At 31.3% G+C, this 19315-nt stretch overlaps 2 protein-coding genes across 3 annotated transcripts; both read left to right on the top strand.

Moving 5' to 3' along the window:
* The first annotated feature begins 60 nt into the window (after nt 1–60).
* Nucleotides 61–9313, top strand: LOC135129491 (GTP-binding protein SAR1b-like). 2 transcript variants are annotated; one of them, XM_064056648.1, is made up of 6 exons: nt 61–177; nt 392–438; nt 493–606; nt 8312–8377; nt 8432–8667; nt 8715–9313. In XM_064056648.1, the coding sequence occupies exons 2-6, from the start codon at nt 396–398 to the stop codon at nt 8829–8831; spliced, it is 576 nt and encodes a 191-aa protein (XP_063912718.1). In that variant the 5' UTR covers nt 61–177; nt 392–395; the 3' UTR covers nt 8832–9313. The 2 variants fall into 2 exon arrangements, with proteins under 2 accessions (XP_063912718.1, XP_063912717.1); XM_064056647.1 differs by lacking the exon at nt 493–606 and adding an exon at nt 648–767 and having other exon boundaries at nt 65–177.
* Nucleotides 9314–9675: 362 nt separating this feature from the next.
* LOC135129364 (GTP-binding protein SAR1b-like) lies at nt 9676–18965 on the top strand. The gene is made up of 6 exons (XM_064056514.1): nt 9676–9838; nt 10033–10079; nt 18094–18213; nt 18290–18355; nt 18412–18647; nt 18695–18965. Exons 2-6 carry the CDS (start codon nt 10037–10039, stop codon nt 18809–18811), a joined length of 582 nt encoding a protein of 193 aa, XP_063912584.1. The 5' UTR covers nt 9676–9838; nt 10033–10036; the 3' UTR covers nt 18812–18965.
* Nucleotides 18966–19315: the final 350 nt, after the last annotated feature.

Here is a 19315-nt window from a genome sequence, read left to right on the forward strand (position 1 = left end):
TTAAAGTAGCGTCGAGTTTTGGGGATTTTTTGTCGTCACGGTGGTAGCGCTAGTGTCACATCACCCTTCAAGTGCCAACAGCAATCCCGTTTGCTGGTAAACTTTGAACCAGGCCCAAAAAATTAAAAAGCCACTCTTAAACCAACATTTTTAGTGTTAAAATACCCCGAATTAAACGTAAGTACGCACAAAATTGCCTGAACGTTTCGTCGCCTCGGTTGATTTTTTTTTTTTCAAAAAACCTCGGGCCTTGTCGCTCTCTACGTCAAACAATAGTCTTGTCCACGTTATAATTAATCCCAAGCTGTTCCTTGTTAAACTGGCTCATTTCGCACTATTTCAAACCAGCTGAGTCACAAGAACATCAAGGTTAATCCCCATTGTGTTTCAGAAAAATGTTCATTTGGGAATGGTTTACGGGAGTCTTGGGCTATTTAGGTGAGTGTTTTTGTTGTTAAGACTAATTGGTTTCGAAATTCGTGTTTGGATAAGGTGTGACACGCAAGGGCCGTTATTTAGTGTGCGGTTTGTCGGGCTGTGGCAAAGCCAGCCTGATCAGACTGCTATCGGAGCAAGGCTTGATTGCCCCGATTCCGTACGAGCGCGGTGAGTGTATAACTGTGACTAATACGTTGTCTTGTATTTAGGCTTGTGGAAGAAGTCGGGCAAGCTGCTCTTCCTAGGGCTCGACAATGCGGGAAAAACGACTTTGTTGCACATGCTCAAGGATGACAGGCTAGCACAGCATCTTCCAACACTACATCCTAGTAAGATTCTTCTTTCAGTGTGCATGTTGAAGTGGGTTGTTTATGGCAGATGAAAAGTTCAGAGTTGATGATTTTTTGTTGATGCAAATTGTTTAAAAATTGTCATTGATAAGTTGTAAAATTAATTTATTACATGGTACCATGCGATCGTTTGCGATTGGCTGCGTCATAAAGCTTGCAGTTGGCAGCATTGATTTGACAGTGACATGCAAACGGGCTTAACCCATAAAAATAAATTCTATTTCTGATTGTCCAAGACGTTACATTAATTTAAATTTTTATTACATTCGTGAATATTTATTTTTTCAGTTCAGGGTTAAATGTCTTCAAGTGGAAATCATAAACGTTCATTGTAATCTAATTTTAACTTTGTACTGAGGTACTGAGCATGCACAAACAGCGAGTAATTTGTGGATGCGGGTTCGTACTTCAACACAGTGTAGGTTAAAGCGGAAAACTTAAAAACGTAGTGTGACGTGGTGTTTAATCAGAGTGAAATCATGTTTCACTACAACTCGTCGTCTGCGAACTTGTTTGATCTACAGACCAGAGCGCATTCAGGCCAATGTAGTCTCTAAGTGATAGATGATTTTACATATTTTGTTTAACTAAGAATTAATTCTTTGTTTGTGTTTTATACTAGCAAAAGGTCTTAAACTAAGAATATTGTTGAATTCGTAATAATCCAATGGATTTTTTTCGGGAAAACGTTTTGGAAACACTGTATTCTGTTTTGTATGAATTTTTAAATGTTTTTAGTGACAATTTTTTCATACACTGTATGATATTTAACAGTGAGAAAAAAATGAAAATTAAAAATAATCGAAAATTCGAAAAATCGAGAAATCTAATAATCGAAATATCGAAAAATTGAAAATCGAAAAAATGTAAAATTCAAAAATTTAAAATTTAAAAACCGAATAACGAAAAATCGAGAAATCGAAAAACTGGAAAATCTCTTTCATTTTGTAATTTTTCGTTTTTTATTTTTGTTTTTTCAATTTTTCAATATTACACTTTCTTATTTTTCCATTTTTCACATTCTCGATTTTTAGTTTTTTCCTTTTTCAATTTTCCATCCCCTGAATTTTTCAACTCCCCGATTTTTATTTTGCGTTTTCCTGATTTTTTATTTTTCATTTTCTCGATTTTATATCACAATTTTTGGTTTTTCATTTCCTTAATTTTTGTTGTTTCTTTCGATTTTCCAATTTTAAAATTTTTCAGTTAGCAGTTTTTGGGTTTCCACCCCGTTTTTACTTTTTAGATTTTCAATTTTTCGTTAAACTTTAGATTTTTCAAATTTTCGACAGTTTTATACTTCGATTTCTCAATTTTTTTTCAACTTTTCGATGTTTTAATTTTTCTTTTTTAAAATTTTCCAATTTTTTTTATTTCTCGATTTATCGAGATTCGTACGTTTCGATGTTTTGATTGTCTCAGTTTTTGAATTTTTCGGTGTTTCGATTTTTCGATTTATCGGTTTTATCGAAATCGAAAAATCAAAAGATCAAGAAATCGTGGAGTCGAGAAGTCGAACAATTGAGAAACCGAAATAGGCCAAAATCGAAAAGTTGGAAATTGAACAATTTATAAATTGAGAAATTGACAATCAAAATATCGAAAAATCCAAATCTCGATAAATTTTGAAATCAAAAAACTTAAAAATTCGAAAAATTGAAAAATTGAGAGATTTGAAAGATCAAAAGAACGAGAAATCGAAAAATGATGAAGTCGAAAAATCGAAAAATAGAGAAATCGGCAAACAAAAAGTTAAAAGTTGAAAAAGCGGAAAAATCATAAAACTGAAAAATCTAAAAATCAAAAGTGAAGTCGAAAATAGAAACCTTAAAAAATCGAAAAATTGAAAAGTCAAAAACCTGAAAAATCAAAAAATTAAAGAACTGAAGAACAGGAAAATCCAATCTTTAGATTTTTCGATTTTTTGATTTTTTATATTTTGCAATTTCAATTAATATATTTGTCGCTTTTCCATTTTTCTGTTTTTCGATATTCGGTTCGATTCGATTTCTCGACTTTACGATTTTCGATTTTTGAGTTTCTCGATCGTTCGCGTTTTTGATTCTTCTTCCGAATTTTTCGCTTTCTCGATTTTTGAAATATTTCAATTTTCTATACTACAGTTTCTTGATTTTTCAAATTTTCAATTTTTCGATTTTGCAGTTTCTCGGTTTTTCTTTAAATTTTTGTATTTTTCCGCTTTTTGATTTTTCATTTTCTCAAAATTTTGCGTTTTCCATTTTTGGATTTTTCAATATTTGGATATTCCAATGTCGCGATAAGAAAAATCGAAAAATCGAATTTGAAAAATGATTTTTCAATTTTTAGATCATTCAATTTCCCGATTTTTCAATTTTTCGACTTTTCGAGTTTGGATCTTCTAATTTTTCAGTATTTCGATTTTTCGAATTTTTCAGTTCCGTGATTTTTTCGGTTTATCAATTTCTCGCTCTTTCGAAGTTTCGATTTGAAGTTTTGATTTCTCGATTTCACGTTTTTCCATATATTTTGACTCTTCAACTTTTCGAAATTTCGATTTTTTACCTCTCCGATTTTTCAACTTTTTGAGTTTTCGACTTTTCAATTTAGATTATTCGATATTTCATTTTATGTCATCTCGATTTTTGATTTTTCTATTTTGCAACTCATCGATCTTATTTTTTCGAATTTTCGATGTTTCGACTCAAATTTTCTATCTTTCAATTTTTGTATTCTTGTATTTTTCAAGATTTCGACGTCTCGTTTTTCGATTTTCCCATTTTTCGGGTTTTCAATTTTTTAACTTCTGGACTTGGGTTTTCGGATTTTCATATTTTGTGAATTTTTAGACTTTTGGACAATCTGGGAATTTTGGAATTTAGGAATTTCGAAATTTCGCAATCTCGTAATTTTGGAATAATAGAATTTTCAAATCTTGGAATTTTGGAATTTTAAAATCTTGTGAAATTTTGAAATTATAGATTGCTGTATTTCTGAATTTTTGGATTTTTGGGTTTCTGGATATTTTGTTTTTTTTTTTTAATTTTTGGATTTTAGATTCTGTGAACTTTTGCATTTTTTTTAAGTTTCGATGTCGACGTTTTTTGATTTTTCGACTTTGTAATTTCTGGTTTGCTGGATTTTCTAATTTTTTGATAGCAGATTTGAAAAATATATTTATATTTCAATTTTGTCATTTCGATTTTTGATTTTTTCAATTTTTCAATTCATCGATTTTCCTACTTTTTAATATATTTTTTCGAATTTTCAATTTTTCGCATTTTCAATTTTTGGCTTTTTGTGTTTTTTAAAATTTGGACGTCTGGTTATTCGATTTTTCCATTTTTTTTTATTTTCAATTTCTCAATTTCACGATTTTTCGAATTTTCACTTCCGTACTTGGGTTTTTGGATTTTTGAATTTTTGGATTTCTGGATATTTTTGGATTTTTGGATTCTTGAATTTTTGGCATTTGGATTTCTGAATTTTTTTGGATCTTTGGATTTTCTGATTTTCGAATTTTCGGATTTTCGTATTTTGTGAATTTTCAGAATATCGGAATTTTGAAATCTTGGAATCTTGAAATCTTGGAATTTTGGAATTTTGGAAATTCGAAATTTTGGAATCCTGGAATCTTGAAATCTTGGAAATTTGAAATTTCGGAATCTGGCAATCTTGGAATTTCGGAATCCCTGAAAGTCGTAATCTCGTAATTTTGGAATTTTGGTGTTTTGGAGTTCGAAATACTCGAAGGTCAAGAAATGGGAAAATCAAAACGTCGATTAATTGAAAAATCGAAAAATTGAGAGTTTATGAAAGTCAAATTTGAAAAATTAAAAAATCGAACATTTGACAAAATGACAATTGAAAAACAGAAAAGCTAAAACCGAGAAGTCGAAAAATCAAAAGATTAAGAAATCGAAACATTTGAAAAATTGAAAAATGGAAGAGCTGAAATGAAAAATCGAGAAATCGAAAAATCTAAAATTTTAAATATTGAAAAATTAAAATACCAAAAAATTGAGAAATCTAAAATTTAAAAATCGAAAAAGTCAAAAGTCGACACATCAAAAATCCAGAAGTCAAAAATGGAAAAGTCGAAGAACAGAGATATAGAAAAATCCCAAAACTGGAAAATCCCAAAACTGAAAATCTAAAGAATCGAAAAATTGAGAAATCGAAAATGCAAAAAAGTGAAGTCGAAATATCGAAACCTCAAAAAAATCGAAAAATTGAAAAATCAAAGACCTGCAAAATCGTAAGATCGAAAAATTGAACAATAAGTAAACTGAAAAATCCCAAAACTAAAATGTGCAAAAACTGAGAAATTAAAAAATTGAAAAATTGAGAAATAGAAAAATCAAAAAAGTGAAGTTGAAAAATCGACACCTGAAAAAATAGAAAAATTGAAAAACCGAAAAACCTGAAAAATCGACATATAAAATGTTTATAAAATCGATAAATTGAAAAATCAAAAAATTAAAGAATTGAAGAACAGGAAAATCGAAACACTCCAAGGTCAAGAAATGGGAAAATCAAAACATCGATTAATTGAAAAATAAAAAAATTGAGAGTTTATGAAAGTCAAATTTGAAAAATTAAAAAATCGATAGATTAAGAAATCAAAACATTTGAAAATTTTGAAAACATGAAATACGGAAATATCGAAGAACTGAAATGAGAAATCGAAACATCTAAAATTTTAAATATTGAAAGATTAAAATATCAAAAAACTGAAAAATCTAAAATTTAAAAATCGAAAAAAAATAAAAAAACGACAATTGAAAAATAAAATCTAAAACCGGGAAGTCGAAAAATCGAATGATTAAGAAATCGAAACATTTGAAAAATTGAAATATTGAAGAGCTGAAATGAAAATTCGAAAAATCTTAAATTTTAAATATTGAAAAATTAAAATACCAAAAAATTGAGAAATCTAAAATTTAAAAATCGAAAAAGTAAAAAGTCGACACATCGAAAAATCCAGAAGTCAAAAATGGAAAAGTCGAAGAACAGAAATAATGAAATATCCAAAAACTGAGAACTTAAAGAATCGAAAAATTGACAAATCGAAAATTTGAAAAATAAGAAACCTGAAAAATATAAAAATTAAAGAACTGAAGAACAGGAAAATCGAAACACTCGAAAGTCAAAAAACGGGAAAATCAAAACATCCATTAATTGAAAAATCGAACAATTGAGAGTTTATGAAAGTCAAATTTGAAAAATTAAAAATCGCAATTTTTCAATCTTGCCGAAATTATTGACGTTTTTTCTAGCACATTTGAGTCTTCCCCAGAGATTTTTTTTTTAATTTTTCAACCTCTACAAGTTATTTTCGGCTTCATTTCTTAGAGTGCTAATACTTGCTAGGATAAGGCTGATTTTGGCAAATAACCTACCCTCTAAGAAACGAGAGGGTGGGTGGGCGGGGCTAGTAGCTGCCAAGATAAGACTGATTTTGTCTAATGAGATATCTTCATTTACCAAAATCAGTCTTATCCTAGCAAGTACTAGGATTTTTTTCCTTTATTTTCGGTGTATTTTATTTGTCTGTATATTCTGTTTGTTCTCTATGGTTTCTATGTTTTCTGTTTTTTCTATGTTCTCTATATTCTCTATGTTCTGTATGATCTTTTGCGTAGTCTGTACATGCTTTACATTCTATGTATTCTGTTTTTCCTCTATATTCTATATTTACTGTATATTCTATTTTTTTCTACATTTTGTGTATTTTCCGTATTATTTTTTATTTTCTGTATTCTGTCTGTATTCTCTATAGTCTGTAGTCTCTATATTTTCCTTATTCTTTGTATTTTCTGAATTCTGTGTTTTCTATATTTTCTGAATTTTTTGTATCTTCCTGTATTCTTTTTTGCAAAGTCTGTATATTCTGCATTTTCTGTATTGTTGTCTGTATTTTCTGTATATTCTGCACATTCTACATGTTCTCCTCTATAATCTGTATTTTTCATATTTTCTGTGTTTTTTGTAATTTCTGTATTTTCTATATTTTCTGTATTTTTCGTATTTTCATTATTTTCAGCAGTTTCTGCATTTTCTGGATCACTTTCTGTATTCTCTGTATATTTTGTATTCCATGAATTCTGTGTATTTTTTATATAGTTCTGAATTTATTGTTTTCCGATTAGTTTCTGTACGTTTTTTATATTCTGTATTTTCTGCAATATTTTTTGTATTATTTTCTGGATTCTCTGTATATTTGGTAATTTCTCTATTCTCTGTATTATAATTCTCCGTATTTTGGGTGTTCTCTATGTATTTCTTATATTCACGGATTTTTTTTATTTTATATTTCTTGCATTTTCTGAATTTTTTTAATCTTCTGAATCCTCGGAATTTTTCTTTATTCTGTATGTTCTCTACATTCTCTATGTTCTCTTTGTTCTCTATTTTCTGTATGTTCTGCATATACTGTATGTTCTCTGTAAGTTATATGTTCTTTATACTCTGCATATTCTTTATACTAAATCCTATTCCTGCAATTTATTCAAAATCGTCCATATTGATTATTTCGAAAGTGCTTTTCAAATAAAAAATTTTTTTGCCGATTTTTAGACATTTTCAAAAAACCTAATTTTTTCATCTTTGACGTTTCTTCAAAAATATCTCAATAGGTTTTTTTGTAGAAGTCGACCTGTTTTTTCGGCTTCATTTATCGGAAAATTTCTACCGTTTTTCAAAAATCATCAATATGAAATATAGCAAGTTTTTAGATTATTAAAAATTTTGAGTGTCAATCCGAGGATGTATTTTTTTTGTGGATTTTTAGACTACATTTTTGAAAAGCAAAATTTTTTAAAAGGCTCAATTTTTATGAAATCTGACCCTTTTTCGAATACTTTTGAATATTGCTCATAGAGATAATTTTTTTTTTAAATTGTTTTAATTATCCATTTCAAAAGATGACAGATTTTACGTATTTTGGAAAAATTGATTTTCAAATCATATATTTCGAAATTCTTGCTTCACGATTAATGAAAAATAAAAATGAAATTTTTGACATTTTCTCAAACACCTTTGAAAATTATTAACGAGATTTTTTTGGAAATTTCGACCTCGAGAAGTTATTTTTCGCATTAATTCTTCGAAAACTCCCATTTTTCCAAAATCGTCAGAATGAAATATGGCAGATTTTACTTTTTAATTCTTTTAAAAAAAAAAATAGATTTTTTGTGGAGAGCCGTCGAAAATGATAAAAAATAGTTGTTTTTTACGGTTTTGTTTTTCTAAAATTTGTACCATTTTTCCAAAATATATAATATTATGATATTTTTTCTATTAGTCCTCAACCGTCATTTAATTTAAACTATGACGCTTCTCTATGTTCTCTGGTCAAATAAATCATCTGTAAAACAAAAAAAAGTGCAATCATGTTCCAAACTTCCAAATCAGCCATGAAATAGCCACTTAAAACGTGATTTTCCTTATCTCTGACATTACGACACTAACTCTACTATATTCCGCAACTAATGACCTTGACAAAGCCAAACAATGAGTCTAATTTTACTCAAAACTTGCAGCGTCAGAGGAATTATCAATTGGAAACATGCGATTCACGACGTTCGATTTAGGTGGTCACACTCAGGGTAATTAAAAAAATACGACAAAAGATAACAAAAAATAAACAAAAATAATTTCAGCGCGGCGCGTTTGGAAAGATTATTTTCCCGCAGTCGACGCGATTGTTTTTCTGATAGACGCCAACGACCACGACAGACTAGAAGAAAGTAGAACGGAGTTGGTGTCACTTCTGACAGACGAGACGCTATCAACCTGTCCTGTACTTATACTTGGCAATAAAATCGATCTACCTGAGGCGGCTTCCGAGGACCAGCTGAGAATGTTCTACGATTTGTATGGAAAGACTACCGGAAAGGTAAACCAGTGGCGGTGTTAGAAAAAGTTTCACGCGTATGTTCGCAGGGAAAAGTGCCACGGTCTGAATTACCAGCGCGCCCTCTGGAGTTGTTCATGTGTTCTATTCTGAAAAGACAAGGGTACGGCGAAGGATTCCGTTGGCTTGCACAGTACATCGACTGAACGACTCAGTAACGTCAACTTGGTGTGAACGGACTGTTTATATACTTGTGAATTTGTATAACGTTAAGATTTATCAAAAACCTTGCGAATAGTCACGGGTATTTTGTTGTCTATTTATTATATTTTTTTTTATTGTATTGTCCATCACATCTACAATTATCACGTGTAGTTTTGTATGTCCAAAACAAGATTAACGTCCTAAGTGTCATTGCAGTTGTCTACCCGTGACTCATTCGGTACCGTTTTTTAAATTGAAACCCATTTTTCAATACAATTCGTGTCCACTCTGACATTTTTTTTTAAGAATTGGTTTATGAGCGTTGACTTTAGGCAATTTAGTTGAATGATTTCAGTCACCGCAAGTTAGGAAAATTGACAGCACTGGTTGCTAGTTACCTTATTACAGTGATGGTTTGGTGTAAATTATTTAAATCAATTCAAAAATTCAATATTTTTTGTTGAATAAAACTGCTTTGTATAAACTGTTGTATTAATATGTAAAACGTCACAGATTAATCACGAAGTGACAATTTTCCTGAATACATCCCTGGAACTTTTTTTTTTTCATATAGTAACCGGTTTTTCCATGTCTCCAATTTATTACACAAACTCTGACCTGGCCAATTTTCATTGATTGTTAAATAAACGTGGAAATTAACCGTGTTTCCCCATTAACGCCAGGACGCGATCTGTCATGTTCGAATTAGTAGCAAGATTTATCAAACAGCGGACATAAATTTTGCATTTTAGCGTGACTTGCAGACGTCACCGGTTACTGACGAGGCGTAAATCTATCAATTTGACTCTTCTGGTTGATAAATTATTTAAAATAGTTCCGAGATTTAGGGAGTTTTGTCTCGAGTGTTGTCGCGTTGGTAGCGCTAGTGTCACATCACCTTCAAGTGCCAACAACAATCCCGTTCGGTGGTAAATTTTGAACAATCCCAAAAAGCCAAAAAGTCGCACTTAAACCACAACTTCGAGTATTAAAACAACCTGAATTAAACGTAAGTACTCACAAAACCGTATTTGACACCCTATCGATGCTTTTTTTGATTTTTTTTTCTTTTCGAAAAAAGTCGGAGCTTGTTTTACATCAAACAATAGTCTTGTCGACCCTAGCTATTCCTTGTTAAACTCATTCATTGGGTTTAACTAAGTCACAAGAACATAAAGGTCAATCACCCGTTGTTTCTTTCAGAAAAATGTTCCTTTGGGAGTGGTTTACAGGAGTCTTGGGCTTTCTAGGTGAGTGACTATTTGATTTCGAAATTCGTGTTTGGGTAAGGTTGTGGTGGCCGAATTTGAATTAGAATTTCGCGCTGAAAATTTTTAACAGCGGCGCGAAAGTACATTTGAATAATTTGAATTTGACGAAAAATCATTTAAAAAATCGTTATACACGTATAAATTTGATTCATTGTTTGTAAATTCACAGTTCGTGTGAGGATTTTTATCGTTAACTGGTGCTAACACAATTTAACACACAGTTAGATAGTTGTTAGCAGTTGAATTATAAAAATTGGTCTAAAGTTGTTTAGACAGCTCTTGAAGTCCGGCATAACATATTCAGTTTTGTCAGATAATTGTAAGATTCGATTTAGAGATTTTTTGCTGATAACGCGGTAAAGAGATCCTCTGCCGAATGACTAATTTTATGTTTTCTGGGCGTTTCTCGATTTTATATCACAATTTTTGGTTTCTTTATTTCCTTTATTTTTTGTTGTTTCTTTCGATTTTCCAATTTTTCGTTTATTCAATTTTTCAAATTTTCAGACCAATCGATTCCAATGCGTCGATTTTTCAGTTTTTAAATTTTTTGCAGGTTCTTTCAGATTCTCACAGGTTTCTTCATATTTCTTGACAGTATCTCAGATTTCTTAAGATTCTTTCAGATTCTTTGGGACTTTTTTGGATTCTTTCGGATGCTTCCAGATTCTTTCGGATCCTTTCAGTTTCTCTCGGATTCTTTTGGAATATTTCACATTTCCTGGGATTCTTTCAGATCCCTTCAGATTCTTTCAGTTTCATTTAGATTTGTTCTGATTCTATCAGATTCATTCAGTTTCTTTCAGAGTTTCTCAGATTCTTTCAGATTCCTTCAGATTCTTTGAAATTCTTCCGGATTCTTACAAATTCTTGTAGATTCTCTCAGACATTTCCAGACTCTCTTAGAATCCCTCACATTATCTCAGCTTCCTTAAGATCCCTTCAGATTTTTTCCAGATTTTTACAGATTCTTTCGGGTTCTTTCAGATTCTTTTAGATTCTTTCAGATTCTTCCAGATTCTTTTAGATTCTTTCAGATTTTTTCAGATTCTTTCGAATTATTTTCTTCCGGACTTTTTCAGATTCTTTCGGATTCTTTCGGATTTTTTCGGATACATTAAGATTCTTTCATGTTCTTTAAGATTTTTTCGGATTCCCTTAGATTCTTTCTGATTCTTTAGGACTCTTTCGGATTCTTTCACATTCTTTCAGATTCTTTGAGATCCTTTGGGATTCTTTCGAATTCTTTTGAATTATTGCTGATTCCCTCAGATTCTTTCAAAATCTTCTAGAGTCATTCAGATCCCTTCAAATTCTTTCAGTTTCTTTCGAATTCTCTCGGATTCTTTTGGATTCTTTCGGATACTTCCGAATTCTTTTGGAATATTTCAGATTTTTTCAGATCCCTTCAGATTCTTTCAGATTCTTTCAGTTTCTCCCAGATTCTTTCAGATTCCTCCAGATTCTTTGAAATTCTTTCGGATTCTTCCGGATTCTTACATATTCTTGTAGATTCTCTCAGACATTTCCAGATTCTCTTAGAATCCCTCACATTATCTTAGCTTTCTTAAGATCCCTTCAGATTTTGTCCAGATTTTTGCAGATTCTTTCGGGTTTTGTCAGATTCTTTAATACTTCTTAAGATTCTTTCAGGTTCTTTCATTTTCCTTCAGTTTTTATCAGATTCGTATGCTAGATTCTATCAAATTCCTCCAGATCCCTTCAGATTCTTTCCGATTCATTCGGATTCTTTTAGATTCTTTTCGATTCTTTCAGATTCTTCCAGATTCTTTCAGATTCTTCCAGATTCTTTCAGATTCTTCCAGATTCTTTAAGACTCTTTCAGATTCTTTAAGATTTTTTCGGATTCTCTTAGATTCTTTCTGATTCTTTAGGACTCTTTCGGATTCTTTCACATTTTTTCAGATTCTTTGAGATCCTTTGGGATTCTTTTGAATTATTTCTAATTCCCTCAGATTCTGTCAGATCCCTTCAGATTCTTTCAGATTCTCTCAGATTTTTTCAAAATCTTCTAGAGTCATTCAGATCCCTTCAAATTCTTTCAGCTTCTTTCGGATTCTCTCGGATTCTTTGAAATTCTTTCGGATTCTTCCGGATTCTTACAGATTCTTGTAGATTCTCTCAGACATTTCCAGATTCTCTTAGAATCGCTCACATTATCTCAGCTTCCTTAATATTCCTTCAGATTGTTTCCAGATTTTTGCAGATTCTTTCGGGTTCTTTCAGATTCTCACAAGTTCCTTCGGATTTCTTGAGAATATGTCAGATTGACAGCAAATTATCCTTTGTCTTGCATTGCGAATATATTGTTTCAAAAGCTAATAAATAGAGCTGTGCGGTCGAAATTTATTTACCCCCACTATCGGCCCACAGTGCCGATCGCTACAGCCTTGCCTTGCTGGCTTCTCGCTTTTCAGTTGTGGATTATTTTTGATAATTCACACAAATAGTTTTATTGTCAACGAGACGGACACCCGCACATTATTAAAATTATTATTACTCTTATTTCGTGAATATGGATTTTAAAATCATCAACTGACATGCCGTTAACATTATTTTTCGCGTAATTTTCTTCGCAATACATAACGTCGGTTGCAAGCCTCTGGCCTGCCGGTGTGGGGGTCAATTCGCAGCTTTTAAATTTCGACCGCACAGCTCTACTAATAAAGTATTAGGGTGTATAAAGAGATACTGTCATGATTTTAATGATATTCGTACTTCTCTAGTATTATATTCATCATTGGTCCGTTCAGTTTTGGAATATGGGTGCATACTGTGGGATCCTAAGAATAGAATTGAACGCATTCAAAATAAGTTTGTCAAATCTATTTTGTTCAAATTACCACTTAAGGTCTCTCATTCTACTAGTCTTAGTAAATCTTATTTGGGTTTGTCTTTATTAAGTGTACGTCGTGATTTTTACAAAATTTGTTTTATGTTTAAACTTTTAAACAATATGTGCGATTCTGACATTCTTAATTCTATTAACTTCTATGTTCCTCAGTTCAATGTTAGACAAGCTCCCTTGTTCTACATTAAATTCAATTATACGAATTATTTGTTGTTTTCACCACTTAATAATATATTATTTACTTGTAATTCTATTTATAGCAGAATTGATTTTTATTTAGATACTTTTCCTAAATTTCAAACTAAGTTAAGGCAAATCTTATTTTAAAAATATTGTAACATTCTCATGTGATTTTATTATTTTTTCTTTGTATTGTTTAAGGATGTTTTTCCGTCAATAAAGTAAGTAAGTAAGATTCGTTCAGATGCTTTCAGATTCTTTAATATTTTTTAAGATTCTTTCAGGTTCTTTCATTTTCCTTCAGTTTTTATCAGATTCGTCTGCTAGATTCTATCAAATTCCTCCAGATCCCTTCAGATCCTTTCAGATTCTTTCAGATTCTTTTAGATTCTTTTAGATTCTTTCAGATTCTTCCAGATTCTTTTAGATTCTTTCAGATTTTTTCAGATTCTTTCGAATTATTTCGGATTCTTTCGGACTTTTTCAGATTCTTTCGGATTTTTTCGGATTCTTTAAGATTCTTTCAGATTCTTTAAGATTTTTTCGGATTCCCTTAGATTCTTTCTGATTCTTTAGGACTCTTTCGGATTCTTTCACATTCTTTGAGATCCTTTGGGATTCTTTCGAATTCTTTTGAATTATTTCTGATTCCCTCAGATTCTGTCAGATCCCTTCAGATTCTTTCAGATTTTCTCAGATTCTTTCAAAATCTTCTAGAGTCATTCAGATCCCTTCAAATTCTTTCAGCTTCTTTCGGATTCTCTCGGATTCTTTTGGATTCTTTCGGATACTTCCGAATTCTTTTGGAATATTTCAGATTTCCTGGGATTCTTTCAGATTTTTTCAGATCGCTTCAGATTCTTTCAGTTTCTTTCAGATTTGTTCTGATTCTATCAGATTCTTTCAGCTTCTCTCAGATTCGTTCAGATTCCTTCAGATTCTTTGAAATTTTTTCGGATTCTTCCGGAGTCTTACAGATTTTTGTAGATTCTCTAAGACATTTCCAGATTCTCTTAGAATCCTTCGCATTATCTCAGCTTCCTTAACATCCCTTCAGATTTTTTCCGGATTTTTGCAGATTCTTTCGGGTTTTTTCAGATTCTTTAATACTTTTTAAGATTCTTACTTACTTACTTACTTACTTTATTGACGGAAAAACATCCTTAAACAATACAAAGAAAAAATAATAAAATCACATGAGAATGTTACAATATTTTTAAAATAAGATTTGCCTTAACTTAGTTTGAAATTTAGGAAATGTATCTGAATAAAAATCAATTCTGCTATAAATAGAACTACAAGTAAATAATATATTATTAAGTGGTGAAAACAACAAATAATTCATAAAATTGAATTTAATGTAGAGCAAGGGAGCTTGTCTAACATTGAACTGAGGAACAGAGAAGTTAATAGAATTATTATTCTTTCAGGTTCTTTCATTTTCCTTCAGTTTTATCAGATTCGTCTGCTAGATTCTATCAAATTCCTCCAGATCCCTTCAGATCCCTTCAGATTCTTTCAGATTCTTTCAGATTCTTCCAGATTCTTTAAGATTCTTTCAGATTCGTTAAGATTTTTTCGGATTCCCTTAGATTCTTTCTGATTCTTTAGGACTCTTTCGGATTCTTTCACATTCTTTCAGATTCTTTGAGATCCTTTGGGATTCTTTCGAATTCTTTTGAATTATTTCTGATTCCCTCAGATTCTGTCAGATCCCTTCAGATTCTTTCAGATTCTCTCAGATTCTTTCAAAATCTTCTAGAGTCATTCAGTCCCCTTCAAATTCTTTCAGCTTCTTTTGGATTCTTTCGGGTACTTCCGAATTCTTTTGGAATATTTCAGATTTCCTGGGATTCTTTTAGATTTTTTTTAGATCCCTTCAGATTCTTTCAGTTTCTTTCAGATTTGTTCTGATTCTATCAAATCCTTTCAGTTTCTTTCAGATTCTCTCAGATTCTTTCAGATTCCTTCAGATTCTTTGAAATTCTTTCGGATTCTTCCGGATTCTTACATATTCTTGTAGATTCTCTCAGACATTTCCAGATTCTCTTAGAATCCCTCACATTATCTTAGCTTCCTTAAGATCCCTTCAGATTTTTTCCAGATTTTTGCGGATTCTTTCGGGTTCTTTCAGATTCTCACAAGTTCCTTCGGATTTCTTGAGAATATGTCAGATTCGTTCAGATGCTTTCAGATTCTTTAATATTTTTTAAGATTCTTTCAGGTTCTCTTATTTTCCTTCAGTTTTTATCAGATTCGTCTGCTAGATTCTATAAGATTCCTCCAGGCCCTTCAGATCCCTTCAGATTCTTTCATATTCTTTTAGATTCTTTTAGATTCTTTCAGATTCTTCCAGATTCTTTTAGATTCTTTCAGATTTTTTCAGATTCTTTCGAATTATTTCGGATTCTTTCGGACTTTTTCAGATTCTTTCGGATTTTTTCGGATTCTTTAAGATTCTTTCAGATTCTTTAAGATTTTTTCGGATTCCCTTAGATTCTTTCTGATTCTTTAGGACTCTTTCAGATTCTTTGAGATCCTTTGGGATTCTTTCGAATTCTTTTGAATTATTTCTGATTCCCTCAGATTCTGACAAATCCCTTCAGATTTTTTCAGATTCTCTCAGATTCTTTCAAAATCTTCTAGGGTCATTCAGATCCCTTCAAATTCTTTCAGCTTCTTTTCTCTCGGATTTTTTTGGATTCTTTCGGATACTTCCGAATTCTTTTGGATTCTTTCAAATTATTTCGGATTCTTTCAAATTCTCTCAGATACTTCCAGACTCTCTCAGATTTTCTTAAAATCCCTCACATGGTCTCAGTTTCCTCGATGTACATTTTTTTATTTATTCAATTCCATGAATTTCCACGTTTAAAATTTTTCAATTTGCGGTTTTGGATTTCCAGTCTTTTTTTCAATTTCTTTAATTTTCAATATTTTGACTTTTCAAATTTTGGTTTCTTCAAATTTTCATGTTTGATTTTCACTTTTGACATGTTTCAAGTTTTCATTATATACTTTTTCGTTTTTTTATTTTTGATTTTTCAATTTTACAGTTTCTTGACTTCCAAAATTTTCAATTTTTCGGTTTGCATCAGTTTTTCAATTTGGCAATTTTTCAACATTACAGTTTTTCATTTTTCGATTTTTCAGTTTCTCAAATTTTAATTTTTCGCCTTCCCAATTTTTTTGTTTCCGATTTTTATTTTTCATTTTCCCGTTTTTTTAATTTTCACCTTTTCCATTTTATGTCACAACTTTTCGTTTTTTCATTTCCTTTATTTTTTGTTGTTTCTTTCGATTTTACAATTTTTTGTTTATTCAATTTTTCAAATTTTCAGGTTTTTTTCAATTTTTCTTCAAATTTTCAAGTTTGATTTTCACTTCTTACATTTTTCAAGTTTTTATTATACACTTTTTCGTTTTTTTATTTTTTATTTTTCCCTTTTTCAATTTTTCGTTTCCTCAAGTTTTCAACTCCCCGATTTTTATTTTGCGTTTTCCTGATTTTTTATTTTTCATTTTATCGGTTTTTTATATCACAATTTTTTGTTTTTTCATTTCCTTAATTTTTGTTGTTTCTTCGATTTTCCAATTTTTCGTTTATTCAATTTTTCAAATTTTCAGGCCAATCGATTCCAATTCGTCGATTTTCCAATTTTTAAATTTTTCAGTTTGCAGTTTTTGGGTTTCCACCCCTTTTTTACTTTTTGTATTTTGAATTTTTCGTTAAACTTTAGATTTTTTAAATTTTCGACAGTTTTATACTTCGATTTCTCATTTTTTTTTCAACTTTTTCTTTTTTAAAATTTTTCAATTTTTTTTATTTCTCGATTTATCGAATTCAGATGTTTGGATGTTTTGATTGTTCAATTTCTCAGTTTATCAGTTTCTCAATTTTTTTCTATTTCTCGATGTTTCGGTTTTTGGATTTCTCGGTTTTTCGATTTTCCAGCTTTTCGAATTTTTTTTTTTTGATTCTTTGATGTTTGGATTTCTCCATTTTTCAATTTTGCGATATTTCAATTGTTCAATGTTTTAAATTTTGGATTTTTCGATTTCTGGATTTTTTGATTTTCCAGTTCTTCAGTATTTCTATTATCCAATTTTTCAAATTTTGACGTTGCTGAATTTTCAGTTTTCCGATTTTTCAATTAATATTTTTTTTTTATTTTCCCGTTCCTCGAATTCGCAGTTTCGATTTTTCAGTTCTTCAATTCTTCGATTTTTGGATTTTTCGGTTGGCTAATTTTTTAATTTCTCAATTTTGGATATTTGTTTCAGTTTTGGGATTTTTCAATATTTCTATTTTTCAACTTTTCGATTTTTAATTTTTTGGATTTTCAGTTTTTCGTTTTTTAAACTTTAGATTTTTCAATTTTCGACTGTTTTATATATATTTCGATTTCTGAATTTTTCGAGTTTCAGTTTAATTTCTCTTTTTTCGGGATTTTTTATCTTTGCTCCTATCGAAATTTTGACGCTTGTTCAGTTCTAGTTTAATTTCAGAGTCACAAGATTTGAAAAAAATTTAAATGGAATTGAGGTTAAATAACACAGAAACACGTGGTGGAAGCGGAGTGCGCGGTTCCTAGTCGAGCACAAAAAACCTTCACAAAAAATGCAGGTTCGAATAGAATCGTCTAGGCATGTTCTTCGTGCTGGGTGGCAGTGCTTGCGATAGATAGAATTACCGTCGTAGGTAGGAGAACAGCCACGACCGGGAGCCCCATCCGCTCCTGCTGCAACGCCCCCTGTTGACTGCCACACGCCTGTAATAACTTGTGTATTTGCATCCAGTTACTTTTGATTTTCAAATATTTGCATTGATTTGGGTTATCACAAGGTGTGATACGGATCAGTTGCGCACCGCGGTCAGAAAATTTTGTATTTGATTTTCAGACGGTGAGTTTATAACTGTGACTAATACGTTGTGTTTAGGCTTGTGGAAGAAGTCGGGCAAGCTGCTTTTCCTAGGGCTCGACAATGCGGGAAAAACGACTTTGTTGCACATGCTCAAGGATGATAAGCTGGCACAGCATCTTCCAACACTATATCCTAGTAAGATTCTTATTTCAAAAGAATTATTTAATATATGTTAATTTGAACCTACAGCAATAACCTGAAAGTTTTGCAGCGTCAGAGGAATTATCAATTGGAAATATGCGATTCACGACGTTCGATTTAGGTGGTCACACTCAGGGTAATTGATAAAAAACTCAACACGAAATAACTACAAATAAACAAAAATAATTTCAGCGAGGCGCGTTTGGAAAGATTACTTCCCCGTTGTCGACGCTATTGTTTTCCTGATAGACGTCAACGACCACGACAGATTCGAGGAGAGTAAAATAGAGTTGGTGTCACTTTTGACGGACGAGACGCTATCAACTTGCCCTGTACTTATACTTGGCAATAAAATCGATTTACCTAAGGCGGCTTCCGAGGATCAACTGAGAATGTTTTACAATTTGTATGGAAACACTACCGGAAAGGTGAACTGGTGGCGGTGTTAGAAAAAGTTTTACGTGTATGTTTGCAGGGAAAAGTGCCTCGGTCTGAATTAGCAGCGCGCCCTCTAGAGTTGTTCATGTGTTCTATCCTGAAAAGACAAGGGTACGGCGAAGGGTTCCGGTGGCTTGCGCAGTACATCGACTGAGCGACTCAGTAACGTCAAATTGGTGTGAACGGACTGTTTATATATATAGTTACGGGTATTTTGTTGTATATTTATTATATTATTTATAAACAAGGTTACGTCCTAAGTGTCATTGCAGTTGTTAACTCGTAATTCGGTGAAATTGAACTAAATATAGGTATTTTTACATTTTAGAAAATTTTTATTTTAAACCGAACATTTTGAAAATGTTGCGCGATTAACATAAACACGCTATATTTTAGGAATCAGCACGTCGAGAGGTACATCCCTGAATTTTTTGAGAATTTTTAGACAACTTTTTCAAAAATGAAATTTTCGAAATTTCTTCGATAACTCCAACCGTTTTTCCAGAATCGCTATTTGAATACAAATTTCCCCCAAACTTTTCATTGCCCAAAAGTTCCCCCAATTTCTTCAAATTCCCCCAAATTTTGGGAAAAATACCCCTGTCTGTGGCCCTCCAACATGCACATCTTTTTAAAGTAATTTGAAAGAATTTCGGAT

The sequence above is a fragment of the Zophobas morio genome, unplaced genomic scaffold, assembly GCF_036711695.1.
Source record: "Zophobas morio isolate AGI-343-1 ecotype UQ-CSIRO unplaced genomic scaffold, CSIRO_AGI_Zmor_V1 ptg000016l, whole genome shotgun sequence".
Classification (NCBI taxonomy): Eukaryota; Metazoa; Arthropoda; class Insecta; order Coleoptera; family Tenebrionidae; genus Zophobas; species Zophobas morio.